At 41.3% G+C, this 18,198-nt stretch overlaps 1 protein-coding gene across 9 annotated transcripts in view; it reads right to left on the bottom strand.

The window, feature by feature from the left end:
- Positions 1-18,198, bottom strand: part of kiaa1109 (KIAA1109 ortholog) — a 38,879-nt gene that overhangs the window by 9,729 nt on the left and 10,952 nt on the right. For 3 of the 9 annotated variants that reach the window (XM_055231222.1, XM_055231223.1, XM_055231227.1), the window contains exons 28-71: positions 17,649-18,131; positions 16,573-16,846; positions 16,353-16,490; positions 16,094-16,164; positions 15,046-15,219; positions 14,829-14,949; positions 14,475-14,624; positions 14,137-14,264; positions 13,820-14,022; positions 13,550-13,750; positions 13,231-13,442; positions 13,002-13,153; positions 12,773-12,923; positions 12,546-12,698; positions 12,000-12,240; positions 11,661-11,809; positions 11,074-11,305; positions 10,808-10,969; positions 10,194-10,378; positions 9,949-10,124; positions 9,271-9,853; positions 8,627-8,825; positions 8,293-8,547; positions 8,089-8,182; positions 6,766-6,972; positions 6,434-6,669; positions 6,098-6,342; positions 5,917-6,022; positions 5,705-5,802; positions 5,434-5,622; positions 5,179-5,347; positions 4,893-5,104; positions 4,643-4,726; positions 3,909-4,107; positions 3,727-3,790; positions 3,373-3,595; positions 3,011-3,187; positions 2,410-2,540; positions 2,204-2,327; positions 2,007-2,119; positions 1,842-1,932; positions 1,552-1,605; positions 483-739; positions 192-407 (exon numbers count right to left, since the gene is read on the bottom strand). In XM_055231222.1, coding sequence (XP_055087197.1) covers positions 192-407; positions 483-739; positions 1,552-1,605; positions 1,842-1,932; positions 2,007-2,119; positions 2,204-2,327; positions 2,410-2,540; positions 3,011-3,187; positions 3,373-3,595; positions 3,727-3,790; positions 3,909-4,107; positions 4,643-4,726; positions 4,893-5,104; positions 5,179-5,347; positions 5,434-5,622; positions 5,705-5,802; positions 5,917-6,022; positions 6,098-6,342; positions 6,434-6,669; positions 6,766-6,972; positions 8,089-8,182; positions 8,293-8,547; positions 8,627-8,825; positions 9,271-9,853; positions 9,949-10,124; positions 10,194-10,378; positions 10,808-10,969; positions 11,074-11,305; positions 11,661-11,809; positions 12,000-12,240; positions 12,546-12,698; positions 12,773-12,923; positions 13,002-13,153; positions 13,231-13,442; positions 13,550-13,750; positions 13,820-14,022; positions 14,137-14,264; positions 14,475-14,624; positions 14,829-14,949; positions 15,046-15,219; positions 16,094-16,164; positions 16,353-16,490; positions 16,573-16,846; positions 17,649-18,131 — 8,082 coding nt within the window. The remainder of the gene's footprint in view (positions 1-191; positions 408-482; positions 740-1,551; positions 1,606-1,841; positions 1,933-2,006; positions 2,120-2,203; positions 2,328-2,409; positions 2,541-3,010; positions 3,188-3,372; positions 3,596-3,726; positions 3,791-3,908; positions 4,108-4,642; positions 4,727-4,892; positions 5,105-5,178; positions 5,348-5,433; positions 5,623-5,704; positions 5,803-5,916; positions 6,023-6,097; positions 6,343-6,433; positions 6,670-6,765; positions 6,973-8,088; positions 8,183-8,292; positions 8,548-8,626; positions 8,826-9,270; positions 9,854-9,948; positions 10,125-10,193; positions 10,379-10,807; positions 10,970-11,073; positions 11,306-11,660; positions 11,810-11,999; positions 12,241-12,545; positions 12,699-12,772; positions 12,924-13,001; positions 13,154-13,230; positions 13,443-13,549; positions 13,751-13,819; positions 14,023-14,136; positions 14,265-14,474; positions 14,625-14,828; positions 14,950-15,045; positions 15,220-16,093; positions 16,165-16,352; positions 16,491-16,572; positions 16,847-17,648; positions 18,132-18,198) is intronic. The other 6 variants (XM_055231224.1, XM_055231225.1, XM_055231228.1 and 3 more) reach the window with 6 other exon arrangements.

The raw sequence follows: 18,198 nt of genomic DNA, 5'->3' as shown, positions 1-18,198 counted from the left end.
ATACACAAGGTTAATACAAATTTTAAAGACTTTTTCATCTGACAAATCATTCAAGAGGATCTCATTATTTGAAGTATAATTTGACCATTTCAGAGGCGTTTCTACCCCTATGGGAACCAGCGCGGGATGTCAGTCAGACTTCAAATAAGGCTGAGTTATTTCTCAGAGTGTGAAAGCTCTTTTCATCCCACCTCCTCAAGGAGACATCCTCGTGCTCCGGCTGCGGAGTAGTGGGGTGGAGAACACACTTCCCGCTGTCAATCTCCACACGCACGTCCAGCTCAAAGTCTATGTTGCGCTCCGTCGCGGTGCCACTGAAGCTGCGATTGGTTGGTGTGCCCGGCCAGCGATCTGAGAACAGCTGACTAACACTAACGAAACCTGAGGACTTTCTGTGGGAGGGTGGGCTGTAGACAAAAAGATGAGAAAGATTTGTTGAAGCTGGAGTCTGTAAGAGTAATTGGAGTAAACTCTGGACTTACATAGGCCGTCGATAGCTGGGTAATCTATCAAAGTCATCCTCTTTTTCAGAGTCCTCAGACGAAGAAGTGGAGAGGTCATCGCGTCGGGAGTCATCATGCTGGAAGGGAATTGTGGGTGAGAAGACAGCAGGAGTGCCCGGAGCGCTGAACACCGAGCGATGTGTCTCAGTGGATGGAGATGGAGGATGGAGATGAGATGAATGGGATGGGTCATCGATGGTGACTGACAACAGGTCCAGCTCTGCCTCCTCTGGGAACTTCAGAGGAACACAGAGTCAGGGCCAGGGAAAAAAAAAACCAAACTTGACGTGCAGTAAACGGAAATGAATAGCAATGCATGATTTTATGCAGTCCACCAACACTTTCAAATAAACTGGAAATTCATGCATTTTCTGGTAATGAAAGACAGGATGCAACAAGATGAGAGTGTATATTACCCCAAAAATAACAAGATGAAGCACACTCCAGCAGAAGTTAGTACCAACATATTCCAGAAACTGTTCCAAACCCATCTGGTCATAACTGTAAGCCCTAACTAATGTAGGGCAAATTTCAGATTGAATTCAAATGATTGACTCCAAAAAGCCCCAAACCAAGCAAGCAGGACAAAAGACACCACCATTTTTAAGATTTAATTAAGTTAAGTTAGTAAATATAGATTTATATATGCTATGTTTAATATCTGATTGCTTAAAAGGCACACAAAAAAGTTTTAAGAAATCTGCGGCTGAAGGAAAGCTTAGTATTCAGATGCATTTCAAGTCAGGATGAGAATGTTTGTGATTAAATAAGAATTCAACAGTATGGACTTGACTGTGCATTAAAATAACTCAGTTATGTCTGAATATAATGTAATCCAGAACAAAGCTATTCAGTGGTATATACTTAGAAGAAATGATGATGCATTAACATACAAATCTGATAATGAATATTGTTCTCTGAATGTTCTTGTGGGATAGCATTCATCATCCTGATTTGAGTTTGCATATCTCATTAAGAAAAGGAAACACACTTTTGTTGGTGTTTGTTAAATGTCTGATTCTCTAAGTTAGATTTTTGAACCAAATACCTTAAATATTTCTCCTGGACTGACAGGTGTTGAATCCGAGGCCTGATTATTAGACTTAAATTAAACACAAATTAATGTGATTGAGGTGTCCATTTACTATCACTAACCAAACTGCAAATAAAGTTTGTTAATTTTTACCAACATTCATAAACCTCACAGAGGTGTACAAAATAATTGGTAGAAAAATGACTATAATAGAATTGATTTGTCAGTAGTTACTGAAAATACAAAAGAAATGTATTCAAATGAATGTCAAGGTTGTTTCTAAAAAGTTTTTCTTTTGTTTTTACCGGGTCTTGGATGTTGAAAGTGACCCGAGGTGCAGGGGAAGCCACATCAATCCTCACATCAGGAAAGTCCTCCACATCTCCTATTCTGGAGCTGCAGTCACAGTGATACATCATATGATCTATGTGAACTGTAATGAGCCATCAGGGCAGTAAAACACAACATGCCTTTGTCTGTCCATCCTCTTCAGCGGTGGTCTGCCTGCTGCGGCTGAGATGCTTTTGGACCTGTTGTAGCTGGGTTTGTAGCCGAGACCCCATTTATCCTTCAGGGAGGCAGCCTGGCAAAGGAGCAAAACAAAGTCACAAACAACTAAAAGACATGAGAATAATGTAATGAAAATAGTAAATACAAGGCATTGTACCCTCATGCTTGAGCGACGCAGTTTCTTTCGGACATCTCTCCTGATGTCATTAACAGCCACGGACTCCAGTTGCTGATAGCGCTGGATTTCCTGGTTGATTGTACCTTCACTGGCCCCCAGTTTTCTGAAATGGGGTGAAAAGGTTAAAGAGAACAATAAAATTGCATTTATTAATCAGAGCAAATATAAATCTTAAGAAGTGTTACTTGAGGTCATCAATAACTTTGGCCTGTTCATTCAGTTCTCGGATGTCCACCACTCTCTTGGTAAACTTCCTCCCTCTGGCATCAGTCACTTGGTTCCCCAAAACCATCTGCCGCCTGGGGTCCACACTTTCCTGCAGGTCAAACACAAGTTAGACTCACAAACATAAGGCTCAAAGTCCCTCTGTTAAGCCCAAATATATTCAAGAATCAAAACATTATTTTAGCCAGGCAACATTCCCACATTTGCATTTCTTGGATTTTAATTTGGTTGTTGTTTAATAAATTTATTTGAGAAGAGTGCACACACCAGAAAGAATAGATTCCAAAACAGTAAAACCACCACCACTTCAATCGGAGATAAAAGAATAAGGCAACCCTTTCAATGGGGACTGTGCACCACCAGTCTATTCTACTTGACCTGCCATTGAGTTCAATGAGGGCAGCAAAAGCTCAGCAAAACAATTCACCAAGTACCATGCATCTGATTTAGTGTCCTATGATTTGAAACAGCATTACTCAGCATTTTAGAGAACAGTACTGCCTCCAATGAATCAGATGATTTGGTCAGCCCAGACAAGAGTTCCATTGTGGGGCTACATACACAGGCCCAGGAGAGAGGTCTTTGGGACCTGGCCGTGCCCGCTGCTGGGCGAGGTGAGGCACAGTTTAAGTAGTCAGCTGGGACAGACACACTCTGAGGTCTGGGGCTCAGGCCCAGAATGTGGTTTACCAGACGTTTCCTTAGGGTCAGCCGAGGGCTGTACGGGGTCTCAGGGCTCTGCAATAACAGGAACATGGAAGCGCAGGAGCAAAGTTCAACAACTTTACCATTGAATCCTTTTTAAGTGAGCCAGGTAGGATAATAGAATGTACTCAATGTAATTGCATAAGCTCATGTATGATTCTATGTATGTTTAACCACACTTTCTAAAATGTGGCATTAAAAATCTAAATTGGGCATACCATATGAATGGGGGGAGACATGGTGTCAGCTTCATCCTCGTCAGAAAGGTCAGCCATATTGATTGAATTGAGGTCACCGATGTCATCGACATCCTCCTCTCCAGTCAGCGAAGTTAGAGTGTTGCCAAGAGCATTGAGCCTCTTGCCAATGTTGGGGTCCATGTGAACATCAATGCCACACATTTTCCACAGGACGTTCAATGTCCATGTACCCGCGCTGCTGCTCTCTGTTCAGAGGAACAAAAATAAAAGGGAAGAGGCAGTACAAGAGAATTACTGGAAAGAGTTTTGTGCTTATTGTGCAGCTTTAAGGTCTGATCAATAATTTATAGACCAACGGATAAATAAAAGAACTTGCCTGCAGAAGCTTGTCCCGTAGTTCTGGAACAGACTTCATATGTGCCATCAGGGACAACACCTATAGACAAAAACAAGAATTAGAAGCAATGTGTACAGACGAAGTCAGCTCTCATGCCACTCAAAGGTTCTCAAGAGATATATCCATACTATATTTGTGCATTCTATACTATACTCACATGCATTCATGACCAAGTCTCCTCGCACTTCAGGCTTCCAGTCATCCCAGGAGGTCTCAAAGCCCTCAGCAAAGCGAATGCAGAAGTTTTTGAAGTGCCCTTTGCTCACCAGAGACTCAGAGGAGCAGGCAGTGATCAGTGTGCTCTCAATGGTCAGGACCAGAGCTGAGCCGGTGTCGAAGTCTATGCTGTGGTTGGCCTGGGAAAGAAATAAGGAATGCTATGACATTAGGAAAATGTGTTCACTGGCTCATAACGACATAATGGGAATATTTAAAGCTGGAATTCTTTTGCCAAGCTTCACATGAGGGAAGCAATTGATTAAATACAATGACTATCTTATTACTTTGACAAGGCACTAAATCAAGTCATTAACTGGACGTTCTGGATATTCAGAGAAATATTCATATACATCTTTTTATTCACCATTGAGTCATTAGAGCTGAATATAATCAAACCACAGCAGTCACAGCAGTCCCCTATACCACATTTTGCACGTTAATATTTTTTAATATTATTCTTATTATTATTAATTACACCCAGAAACTGGCATTACCATGTATTTAGACAGCCCAAGCACATACACCACGTTAAACTTCTTTGTTATGCCAGAAAGATAGAAAGTTGTTATGGGTACACAAATTGCACAAGTGATATTGCCACTTGTATGAAATGATCAAAGCTAGTCATTTCCCCACAACAAGCCACAGAAGATGTAATAAACCGTTGGTTACTTTTCGTGCATATTTTTGGCGGCCTACTGATGCGCTTGTCCCAGGTTCAGAGCTGTTGGCCTCGGTAACTGGCACTTGTCCTCTCTATGGAATACATGTCACATAACAACTGATCGTATTTGTACACATACACAAACTCCAACAGTTTGTAATGAAAGTTGTCTTTAAAAAAAACAAAAAAAAACCCAAATAGCACCATGAATATATAAAGTCACACAAATGCTAAAATTGTAACAACAGCAGTGCTCACCTGAGAGGAGCTGGTGATGGGCAGGCAGATGCCCAGGTCATTGACAGTCAGTTGCAGGAAGAGAGTGCTGAAGGCCTGGGCTGAGGTCTGCTGAATCCCAGGCAGTTTGTCCACCACCTCTTTGGTGGCCATGTGGATGTCCTTGTTCAGAGCTAAGCGCTGTTCATTCCAGTTGTCATATGCCGCCTTGTAATTCAACCAGAACAGCACCGCTGTAACACATAATGCTTTGAAATTAAATAAAGTGTGAGATGAGTGTAAAAAGGTCTGAGATGAGAATCAAAACCTCTGTCAAAAGCCACAGGCTGAGCGAAAACTATCGGTCTGTTGAGTGTGATGAGGACAGCCTCTTTGTCCGAGGAGCCACTGATCTCCTCCTGCAGAGCATTTCTCAGGCCAATGCGGGTTTTGAAGTATGCCACCTGATGGAAGTCTGATCCTGCTTCTTCATACACCTGTGCAAGAATAGAAGAAATGTTGACTCTTAAACTCTCTCAAACTGCAAAAGGTCAAATAATAATATAATTTTGCTTCACTATACCTGGTGCCTGACAATCTGTCCCAGAGCAAGGTTCAGGTCGACTTGACATTTGCCAAAGAGTTTCAGATAACTGCTGCTGCCACCAGGTTGGGCTTTGCACTGGATTCTGTTGGACAGCTCTAGTTCAATGAGTCCAGTCTCAAAGCGTACAGCTCGCATGGATGGAGTAGTGGCCGTCATCTGAATGCCCTATAAAAACAAGGACAATCTTCCTATTTCAGCAAGATTATAGGCAATAAGTTATAAAATAACATCCACTTTTGATAGATACCTTAAACATGAGGCTAACGGAATAAAGTAGAATCTTTGGCTTATCTGCATCTGTCGAGGTGTCATGTTCATTCCACAAAGGAATGGGCTGTTCTCCTCCTGTGAACATGAACATGATGCACATGCACAATGAATAAATATGATCAATTTAGACAACTAAAACATTAAAACTAATCAAAACAAATGAAACACAGTGGCTTTACTGTGACATACCTGAAACTTTCTGAATGACCTCATTGACCTCCTTCATGAAAACCTTCTGCAGGAAAACTAGGTGGTTGAGCAGGTCTGTGGTCAGATTATGCTCAAAAGAACCAATCTGTATATAAGAAAATGTTTGTTTGTTAACTAAAAGGTTTTTGAATCTTTATGACAAGGTGATGTGGTGTAATACCTCAGCTACACAGCGCAAGTAGTTTCCTTGCAAATAGTTTCCTTGCTTTGTAGGAAAGTCATCAGGTGCCCACCCATGGTCTGAGTGAGTGTCATGGTCCTCCATTATGTACTCTCCAGACATAGTGACAGGGGGCAGAGTGAGACTGGCTGATGGAGGCATAGTGGACAAGTCCACAGGTGACACTTTGGACTGGAAACAGAGCTTATGGTTTGGCAGTTCAAAAGTGAAGCTGGTTTGAGCCCCTTGGTTGTAAATAAAAGTGTATTATAATGACAACAAATACTCAGGATCTACAATTAAAGCTGCATTTGAATCTGTGGCAGACACACTCACCTGTCATTCCGTGGCTCTTCATGCGGCCCATTTTGTACTCCGCCTTCAGTGATGGCAGCAGGGCAGCTCCAATTGTAATACCATCCATCATGGCACTAAACTTAAGCACTATTGGCTTCTTCTCCAGGCCCTCAGGAAGTTGGGGGAACTCATTGGCTTCTACAGGCGTCTGATTGATGCTGGACGCTTTGTCTGAGGGCTGTGGAGTGGGTGTGTCCTCCCGGTTTGGAGGCTGACTGTATACACACACACAAGAATATTAGGAGGAGATACATGAAGATATTTATCAAGGGATGTAAAACTGTTTAAAAAAGACAAATATTTGCACATACGCATTGGAGGGCTGGCGAATGAGGTCTGAGATTTGTTTGGAGAGCTGGTGGGAGCTCCGGACCATCATGCTGTGCAAAGTAGCTGGATGCTGGGGGATATTGATCATGATTGCCCCCACTTTGAAAACAGCAGCATTATTGGTCTTCAGTCCCCGCTGTGCACTATACAGCGCTTGAGACTTGGCAATGTTACATTTTACCACCGTTCTGAAAAAGACAAAACAAAATACAATAAATAAATACATTATAAGGTGAAGGAAATTCACCATTTTACACTTTTTTCGACAATGCCTAAGAGAATTTACCATTCAAATGCCATGCACCCTCAGGTAAGCATTCATATGACTAGGATTGATAATGGCAATGGATTGAGCGTGATTTTTGTATGACATTGAAAATATGAGCAGCAAGACAAGTACTATACTTTATTTTCTTGTACTTAAGTTTAAGAAATAAGAAATAGAGATTTTGAATTATTAGGTTTAAAATATCATCAGTAGTGATATTTTGGTACTTCGAATGATCAGTTTTAATTGTTGTAATAAAATAAAATAAAAACCAAAAAAAAACAACAACACGGTGATTGGTGTTGTGATGGTGATGTGGTGACACATGACGATGTACAATAAGGGCAGGAGTAGATTCACAAATGAAGCCTAATCTTTACATTTAACAACAACATACAGAAACTCCTGTTTAGCTGTGCTGGTGGGAGATGTTGGAAAATCCTCCAGTCTACGCATAGAAGGCAGAAAAGGCAAAATAGTAAAAGACAAGAGAAGAGGGAAGTGTGAGACAATGCTAAAAAGGGATACTGTAGCTTAGTCGCATTTTCCCAATTCACATATGACCAAAGGGGGGCTCCAAACATCAGCATAAGAAGTCGTATTGCGAGTCCTGGAATGACCTGAAGTGTTTTTGAACATCTAACTTTGATGCTTAGTGAGAACACAGATTCATAGCCTTTCCAGGATGCATGACTGCTGGGCTAGTAACTTGATTAGGGTTGTTGTGTTTTAGGGAAATTGCTTGCCAAGCTGGAACAGGCTTTGTAATTGTAAAAACACTTGAGACGAACACTTCACCTTGTATCTTCTGCAAAAAGGCAAAATAAGAAAGGGGTGAAGGCAATATTGAGGATTTCTTTTAAATTAGTGGAAGAATGCTATACACTACAGTGGCATAGTGTAAAAATGAAACTACATTCAATATTTGCTTAGTAATCAAATTTTGTCCAAACCAAAATGAGCATCAAATGCCTACTATTAAATACAGTTTAAAACTGGAATGTACTGATTAAAGAAGAAATTAGACCCCACATACTGAATGTCTGGTGTAATGCCCTCCAATAGAACTATGTTAACTCCTCCTATGTGAGCTGATGCACAGGTCTCAGTCATTTTCTGGTGCAGGATATCTAGGATGAAAAAAGGCATCCTTAATCATTACACATCTACAATAGATAAGGTTGATCCATTATTTTTGTTCATGAATAAACATGAGTAAACTATTACAGCTACCAAGTACCTTTCATCTTTTCCTTCAGTGTAAAACTTCCATGGATCTTCTTGAGCTCCGCCTCCATGGTCAGTCCTCCTATATCAGCCTCTAGGTGGGTCCTATTGACCATGCCTATCCCAAACACAATGAGGGTGACATGCTGCGGCTCTGAGCTCACTAGACTCCTCCTCCTTCCTGACGGCTTGTTAGGTGTGGTGGGCTCCTGCTGCTCATTTTCAAAAATCACTTTACAAAACGACTCTGAAGTTCTGTGGCCATTTTCTATAAAACACATACAAATTTTCATCATCATTTCCCTAAAACTAAAGAGGGGTGATAATGTACTGCTGCCATGCCAAACCTGTAAGGCAGTTCTCTGGGGAGTTTTTCTCTAAGATGCCAGTTGGATCAGAGATGAGAGAATAGAAGTTTAACAGCTTGTACATGTTCTGCCAACATTCGGCTGATGGCTCACTCTGCTCCGACACCGTGATAGAGTCAGAGTCATCCATCTGGATCGCCATGTGGTCTGCCACGTCACGAGAACCCTTTCGAGACACCTGCAATCATAACACAGGATCAAGATTTTTTTTATATATATAATATATATATATATAAATGATTACTTTATTCTTTGCTTGACATGTAAAAATATATTTGAAGGAAATGACCACTATGTAATTATTGTAATCTGTTGGCACCACCTACTGGTAGCAATACTTCTACTAATTTCATAAGAAAGGAGCCTCAAATTATATAATTTTATAATAGTTGACAAAACTTCAAAATGTTCTACATTTTTAAAACTTTTTAATAAAATTCAAATAATGATACAAGAGTGATTGGACAAGTACAACGCAATTTATAAAAAAATAAGTGTTATAGTTTACACAGCGGATTGCATTTTTTTTTACAGTCTTCAAAGCTATGTTGTGTAAAAATGCAGTTAAACAAAGGGCTATATGTCTGAATTTCTAATAAGAGATAAATAAATATGTTAATTACCTTAGAAGTGCGTCTCTCTGAACGCCCCAGAGAAGTTCGACCTCTTGGTTCTCTTCTGCCCAGCGTGTCCATTCCTGATGGAGGTCCATTTGGGGGCAGACCTCCGCTCATGCCCGCTCCTCCTGCCACAGCACCTGCCGCTCCCCTTTTCTTTAATGTTTGTGTGGCGCTCCGACCCCCTCCATTGATGCTGCCCCTCGAGCTGCGGCTGAAGTCAGACGACCTAAAATGGCGGTAAGGGCGGGCCTTGAAGGTGGGTGTTGGAGAAGCTGAGCCTGCAGTGTACCGACTCAGCTTTATATCAGTCTGCGTAGCTTTGATGTCGTCGATCATGGTGCTGAACTGGTGGATGAGGCGCACTAGGGCCATGTCGACTCTCTGGCTGATGGCCTGGCAGGCGGTGGTGAAGTCACAGTGGAAAGTATTGTAGTGACGTCGGTTCAGATCATGGAAGGACAGGGGGGCGGCAGTGGGACCCTGTGGAGCGCTGGTGGACTTCTCCATGACAACCGCGTTCAGGCTGAAAGTCTCGATCAACAAAGCTGGTTTGAACTCCAGAGGCGGGAGGTTGACCATGCCTTGTCTTTAGAATAGAAGATGAGGTATGATAGTGCTTACAGATGCCAAGAGGAAGATTATTATGATAAAACAGAAGAGAAAAAGAGAATGATATTGTACCTTCTGGATCTTTTGCTCTTGCGTTCTTTAGATGTGTCAGAATCAACAATATCTGCTCGGAGACATTCAAGGTTCCCAGAAAAAGACAAATGCTCTCCAAAATACATTTTATAACTTAAAGGGGCAGCATCCTGGGCCTGTATGCCAGTGTAGTTTAGCAGGGGTTTGAAAACAACCTAAGAAAAATAAACATAGTTATAATATAGTAGTGACAGTAGTTTGATCAGTAATTGACTTTTATATACCTGGGCATCAGCCAATTGTACAGCTGCTGGGCACTGGTTGCCCTCCTCAATGTCATCAATGTCATCCTGGCTGGTGCTGTGCTGGGAATGCTGTGACTGTGTACCGTCCAAAGTGTTCTGGTCACTGGATAAAACTGTGTTGAAGTCTGATGCAGAAGGGATGGTGGGGAGATTACAGGTCCCACCTAAAATGCCAATGAGATTTGTGTAAATAGTAAATGCCCTAATTAATTATAAGATGAGAAAATATTTTGCATTGGATTGTCTGACTAGGAATTGTATTTACTAATATTAACACATGACAACACTTAACCACCGTCTACTTTACACATTTTGTCACAGAATTGATTTCCATACAAAAATGTTCCTACACGGATAAACACGGTGTAGCTATTTTACTATGGGGGACTGAAAAAACTAGACTTCCTGATTGTTTCAGGAGGACAACACAACAATCCCTAACCTCCTTCTGGGCTGTTAACTGCTGGTAGTAGTTCATATTGGTAATAGCTATCCAAGGATAGATATTCCGGAGAGTCTTGTGGAACATTTAAAAGTAAAATATATTAATATTGAGTAAAAATTTCAGTAAATCAAATGGCATGGTTTCTGACCTGTTTGTAAACTGTTGTGCTGGGAGCGGGTGGCTGGTGAGTCCTGCGTGATACCTCCACTCCTGCCGCCCACTGCATTGGACATCCAGTTATAAAAACTTACAGAAGAGGGTGCCGACAGCAGAGGATGTTCTGTCAGCATGTCTGTCCCAAGGCTGTTCCCTGAAATGCCACAAAAGCATTACATAAAGACTATTTGAAATGCCAGTATAAATGCATCTGTACAAATGGCCTTAAATGCATAGGCTCTTTGTGAATATGAATACCTGTGCGAGTGAGGGAGCTGGTGTTGGCGGCAGCTGCAGTAGACGGTTCGTTCCTCTGTGGTGTGCCCTCAAGTAAGTTGTGGAGGCTTCGAAAACTGCCTGTCAGATTGCTCAGGAGACTCTCCTTCCTGGGGCTGTCCTTGGCCTGTAAGCCCCCTCGACTCACATGGGCCGGGGAGTCTGCTGCCGTGTCACCGCTGGTGTAACTGAGCGACTGGTACGGATGTGAACCCTAAGTATCGTAAATCACAAGACTTAAAACTCTGGCCATTTAACACAGTGTCATCTGTCACTACAATTATGAATCACACCTTATAACCTCCTGATTTATACTGCATTATTCATTAATTTCACACATCAGATAAGCCACAACTACAGCCACAATCTCCTTGGGGCTGATTGACAGAGATGTGTCAGCAAACTCAGCAAACATTATCTCATTAACAAAAGTTGTCCCCCAGGTGTTTTCATTCTAGATCCTGTATTTCCCATTCACAGCTAAATATTGTACTACAATATATTTCTGAGTTTCTTTTGAAAATCAATACAAACCTATATGGGCACTGACTACACAAAAATCCGTATACCTTTATTCTGAGACCGGAGTCGTTGTGTGTGTGGGACTTTGAGAGCTTCCTCATGATTTCCACTCCGCTGACAGGACCAGTGTTTGCTTCCTTAGGCGGCGGGCGGCTGCACAATCCATCCAGCAACATGGTGTGTTCACTCACTGTGGCTTCACAAAAGAATATTAAATCAAACTCTGAGAAGAATGCCGAAACTACTTTAAGTCAAATATTCTTTCCTCAATATACTATCTGCTGACAAACAACAAACGTAGTTATTTTATGTCTGTGTAAACACTGACAAGCAGAGGTGAAGTACACCAAACAATTTCCAGCCCTTTGAAAGCTCTATACTCCCACCTGCATCGAATTCAAACTCGGCTCCATCAGCGCTGGTGTCACTCTGCAGGGCAGCACCATTGTCCAGGCCCATGACTGTTTCTACCAGCGTTGGCTGAGGTTCTTTTGGCTTGGCAAGCTGGTTAGGTCTCATCAGACCAATGGCTTTGAAACCCTGAGTCACTACAATAAATTTCATCCATTGCCTTGCCAATGCCACAAGACCCTTCTTTAGAGTTACTAGTGCTGGAACGCCATCATTCTGAAATAAAAGAGAAACCGATTGAATAGGATACAAGTTTCAGAAGTGCGTTGTAATGGATTTATTTACTCAGTTACAATTAGCCTACATAAACCTATTTGCAGTGTTAAAGAGAGTTAAAAAATATTATCAGTGCTTTACAATGTGAGAAAGGGCATCTTTATTTTATCACATTTTTTCTTCTGGACTTCAGACTTTTACTTTATTATTATTAGTGTTATGTTAAAAATAACAATACTTTCTACAATTTGCTCTACTCAATCCACCACTGATTAGACTTTAGCCTCAATATGTTATGCACTTACCATGGTAGCCTCCTCAATAATGGAATAGTCTGCTTGTTGCAGATAGCGATGCAAGATGTTACACAGCATACATGAGGGATTCTCGTGCAGATACCGAGCTCTCTTGGTAACTCTGTTGTATTTGCTCCGGATTGGAATGTGAATACTTTTTTTCTGTTAGTATAAATATTACATATGTTTATAACAAAAATAATAAATATCAAGGGCTTGTTGGTGAGTTTTCTAACCTCTAAAGCTTCGGTCATTATACAACCCATGACTGCACAGATTCGTAGTGTGCCTTCCATGTCCAGTTTGCGTAGGGAGGACTTGAGCTGGTCAATGGGAACCAACCAGGCGCCAATGGCAGGTGTAGCTGTGCTAAGTAGATTGAGCTGCCTGAAAAGTAGCACACAAACTAATTAGACAGAGGTGTACCATTTTCAAGCCACGTACGGCTCTTTAATGATCTTGTACCTTGAAATAGCTTGTGAAGGTGAGCGCACATTTGTTGGAGCAGCGAAACTGAACCAGATTTCTCGGATGGTCAGTTTCATGCTGCTGGAGTCAGGAGGCGGAGGCATGAGGGGTAGGTCTTTCTTGAGGTCATCTGATTCAACACCTTCATCCTACAAGCACAAATCAGGAAAAATTGTCTAGTAACAGTCTGGTGTGTGTGTGTTTTTTTGTAATTAGGGCTCCTCACCTGGTCATCAGAGTCGGAGTGTTCGTTGGCATCAGAGGGTGGGCTGAGGGGGTCATGTGGCAGGTTGTCATCTGAAACATCTGTGCTGTAACCGCTGCCTGTCTGTGAACCTGTGGATCCATTAGACTTTGACGTTCCTGTTTTCCCTCCTGTGTCCGTGGGACCCATCACACCAAATGCATTGTAAAGGATGGCACCTGATTGTCGACCACCTAAAAAAGGTAAAAGTTTTCATATATAGTTATTTTCCACCCACCATTTCCAAAATTGATGCTGATAAAAAATTATATTATATTATATTATATTATATATGTTTTACCTTTGACTGTAAGATTCTCAATGCCACATTCAAACATAATCCATCCCCATTTCTCCAGTGAAGACATGGAGCGACCCAGGTCACCTCCTGTGCCCTGAGCATCAGTCTCATCCACCACTGAAAACTCCTCCATTTCCTCCAGGCCAAAGAGCACTTTGGATTTCTCAAAAGGAATTGCAGTAATGGCACAGGTACCAATGTCTACAAAGAGATAGAAAAAATAAGCGTAAAATAAGTTTGAAATGGGGAATAGCCAGAGTTCACTCTGACCTGTCGAGTCAAGGCCTCGGAGCTGACTGTGAATGCGATGGATGTTGAGTCGAGCAGCAATCTCTTTGCCTTTCTCAATCCCTGCATTCGATCGCAGCGAGCCCGAAGACTGTGGCTGCATTTTCGTGGCTGAGGCGTACTTCTCTAGCATGACTGAGGGTCGGCCATGTTCTGTTGCATTTGGGGTCTCTTCCACAATCCCTCTGAAACCAGACAATTTTTGTAGTAGGTAATCTTGTTAAACAATCAAGAATTCTATAATGACTAACAAGTAATAAACTTTTTGCATTAATGAATAAATAACAAAAAAGATGTACCTGTTCATTCTGAACTGGGTGGCGATCCGATCAAAACAGAGTGCCACAAGAGACACATGCGTGACACTTTTACTGGAACAGGATGGAGACCCTTCTTCAACAGAAGCTTGTAGAAGGCAAAGTTTCACCTAGACGGAGAATAAATACTTTCAGACAAATCCAAAATCTGAATTCAAATTAATATATGCATTTTATGTGATGCTTCAAGAATGTGCACAGTCAAAGGCTTTTAAGAGCATATTTAAAGCATAGGGATGATTTCACTTGGAGCATTCTGCTTCAGATCACATTTTGTGGAACCTTCATAGCCTTTGATTAGTCTGGGTCAAAGGTCGTACCTTAGGGATGGAGACGTTGGCCTGGAGGCCCTTGATTTTCACATTATCTGGTTTGACTGACAGATCAGTCTGGCCTTGGGGAACGCTCAGGGAGCTAGGGTTCACGGCCTCGCTCTTGGACAGCTTATGCTCCTGCTTCCCCGTTTGGCTCTGAGAGGTGAAACAGATTGGACAACGATGAAGCACCAGTTTCATTCAACTAACTTTTTTATGAGATAACTGACTTGATTTGTGACAATAATTGAAGTACAATAAGATTGTAAAGAAGCTCAATGTAAACTTCATCTTATATTTGATGTTTGTTTTCATATAAAATTACAAGAAGCTTTCATAGAAGTATGATTGTTGACTTACAGACTCCGTGACAGTGGACTTGCTTATCTGATACGCCTCATTTAAAACTTTGCCATGCAGGTCGTCTAGTATCGCTGCAGGATGTCGGATACTGGCAAAATGAACCATGGCCTCAATGTACCTGAAACACAATAATATGGTCATATTTCAAGTCCATTTATTCAAAAATGTTGGTATACAATATAAAATGAACTTGAATATATAATATGACTGCTACCTGTCCAGAGACTCTGCCACAAGAGGTGTGAGCACCACATTGATGGCTCCTTTCACCTCCACAATGGCAGTTGTCCTGGTCTGGGCCAGAGGCTGCTCAAGAGTCCAGTCATCAGTCATTGTGTCCTCATCTGTGTTCTCCATGGCCCGTTTATCCAGAGGAGTATATGGTGTACTACAAAAAGAATATATACTATAACAGTGACACAAAACAAAAACAAACAAAATGTTAATACTAGGGCTGGGCACGTTGATGTGCGCACGTTTGCGCACTGGACATGAGGAAGAGAGCCAAGCTGTACAGAAAGCTCTGTCTGAGTTTTTAAACTATCCAAAAAAAGTGCTCAATCCGAGGGTGACGCCAAATACATGATTAAATATGCGCACAGAGGATTTGTGATCAATCAGCAGCAATGCGTGGAGTTTACCGCATGTGTCAATCCTGTTTATTTTGAAAACTACAGATTTTCACTTCTCATGTGTTAATAAGGTTTGAACTTGGACGGCACCAGTACTGAACCAGGACAAAACAAGGACCAAGCAGGAGGACTGATTATCAGATCTGAATCTGGACCTAAGCAAGACTACATCAGGATTCTGCCACCCTTTTTTTAGACTCACAGTGAGCAGAAAGAAGCAGCAGACTACACAGAACAGCCACAGGAATAGAAGCTTTTTGATATAAAAAAAAATAGTTTCAGCTTCAAAAGGTTAAATAACATAAAAGTAATAAAACAGGCTAGTGCTGAGCTTTTAGATATTATTTGGATGTTATTTTTAAATAACTTCCCAGATCCATTGAAAGACATATCCAAGTCAAATCAGCAAAGAACTGGGTGAATACAGCAGTGTATTTAGGCCTAAATGGTAAAATAAAGAGCTATTAAGGAGCTAAAAGAAAACCCTTTATATTATTATATATATTATATTGTTATAATATTGTTTTTTGTCTTTTGCTTACAATTTAAGCATGCAATCAATCACAATAAAATATTTTTACTGCTGCTCAGCTCTAGTTAATATATAAAAAGCACAAACTGATTAAATACCTGTTGTTATCTCCCATGAGTTGAACTCCTCTGTCTAATAGTGAGCTGGCGGAAAGGCCCTGCTTAATGACCTGAAATCATTCAAAATCAATCATTATTACTCAAAAGGTTTATAGTTCAATCTTCAGATCGCAGCACAAATGACATATTATTAACATATATTATTAACATATTTCTTGTTAATTTTCATATATTTTATATGTATATATTGAAAGTAAGATACTTTCAATATATACATTAATCAACATGTACAGTATACCTTAAAACAAGGAACAGAGAGCTGGTCAAAAGATCCAGAACTTTCTTCACTGGTGGGTGTATCCAGGTCTAAGGGACGGTGGAGTGAAGATTTAGATGTTCTCTTGTTTGTCGGCTGCTTGACAGACCAATTAGACACCTATGCAAAAATGCACAAAAGCACAAAAGCACAACTCAAATATAGTAGTAGTGTGTCTTCTTGAGTGTAAGATAAGTTTTACCTGGTACTGGGCGAGGTAGCTTTGGTAGCATGCCATAACATGGGGTTGGCGAGTGACAGGGCCAGTTTCAGCGGTCTTCTCAGCCTCCACAGAGCTCTCCTCCTCCATGGCCAGAGCGGAGACAAAAGAGGCCTGGGACATGTGGCTGGGGAGGGGATGTGGAGGCAGGGGAGGCAGTGTTGGAGGTAAAGGCAGTGGGCGTGGCTCAGTGATCAGCTCCCCATTGAGAACATAGGTGAGAGGCCCTTCCACACTGTGGTATATGGACGTTCGACTGAAGAAAGAAAAAATTACAATCCGACCACTATGATTAAAAGCCTTACTAGTTTACTAGCTCGTTTTTATAAGGCAATTGGTGATTTTAGAATCTACTACTGTTAATACTGCAATAGTTTTGAATTAATTTAAATCCTACGTGAGCCTAAGAATTTTATTCCCATTCATTTGCAGGCCATTTCAATCAGAAAATATGGCGAAATCAATAACAACATTTAAATTAATAGAAAAATGACAAGGTAGTTACAGAGCAAGACCAAAATCCAATTTGCACAACACATCAGCAAGTGCCTTCTCATGGATCAAACATCTCATTCAGTACAAGCCATTTACATCATAGCCTCCATGATTGAATCAATCTAATAAATGAAAGCCTCAACGTGTCTGGCTCACAGCCAAGATGGTTTGCACAATGAATTGCTAAATGTGTTATATGAAATCATCACACTGATCCATTTCTCCTCATTGATTCTCCTTTGTTTTATGAAGAATTTTTTATAACACAACCCCCACAGAGCTGCTGTCAGCAGTGGGTATTTCTGAATCTTTGTTTTTAAAGTTGTTATAAAATAATATCTGATAGACAGTGATCAAATTACAAGGTTAAAAATGTAACAGTAAACAGGATGACAAAAGGACATATTGGTGTCATCATATTATCAACGTGTAAAAACCAATACAGTTATATAATTTGCACTGGCATATTTGCATAATGTTTAATTTAATGTTTTTTTTTATTAAGACATTTTCTGCCACCAGCACTAGACTTTATAGCACAAAATGTAGCAGGCAGCACTGACCTGTAGCTTTCTATGTAGTATGGTGGTGGGGGCTGAGGCTGTCTCCTCTTCTTCTTGCGTCCGGGGTAAGTACCCGGACCCTCGTCTGCGCTGCTGATTGGCTCGAAGTCCTCTGCAGCTGAGAAGTAGGCTTCACTGTCAGCCACAGACATGCTGGAGTCTGCAGAACGATACTGATGGAAGGTGTTAGAGTCGGCTGATGGTGTGAAGGGAAAAGAGCCATAACTCCTCCGCTGACGAGGCGAATCCAGAACATTCTCATCACTGCGGGACACTTCACTGTTGAACTGGACACCTCCAGTCAAAACCACAGGAGGTTTATCTGTGAAGACGGCAGCCGAGAGACTCTTTGTGCTGCCCAGGCGACCCGAATGCACTGACGACTGCCGCTTGAGAGGGGAGCACAGAGGTGAGCGCACAGAGGAGCGGTCCTGAGAGTTACTGGGAGACACTGGAGAGACCTCTGGTACCTCTCCAAGGGTCCTGTACAGAATAATGATATTTGGTGTCAGTTTCATGTATATTCCATAATAATATTGTAATAAGACCA

Source organism: Periophthalmus magnuspinnatus, chromosome 22 (genome assembly GCF_009829125.3).
Source record: "Periophthalmus magnuspinnatus isolate fPerMag1 chromosome 22, fPerMag1.2.pri, whole genome shotgun sequence".
NCBI classification, from domain to species: Eukaryota; Metazoa; Chordata; class Actinopteri; order Gobiiformes; family Gobiidae; genus Periophthalmus; species Periophthalmus magnuspinnatus.
The sequence above is the reverse complement of the archived record's forward strand: the minus strand, read 5'-3'. Positions and strand labels throughout refer to the sequence as shown.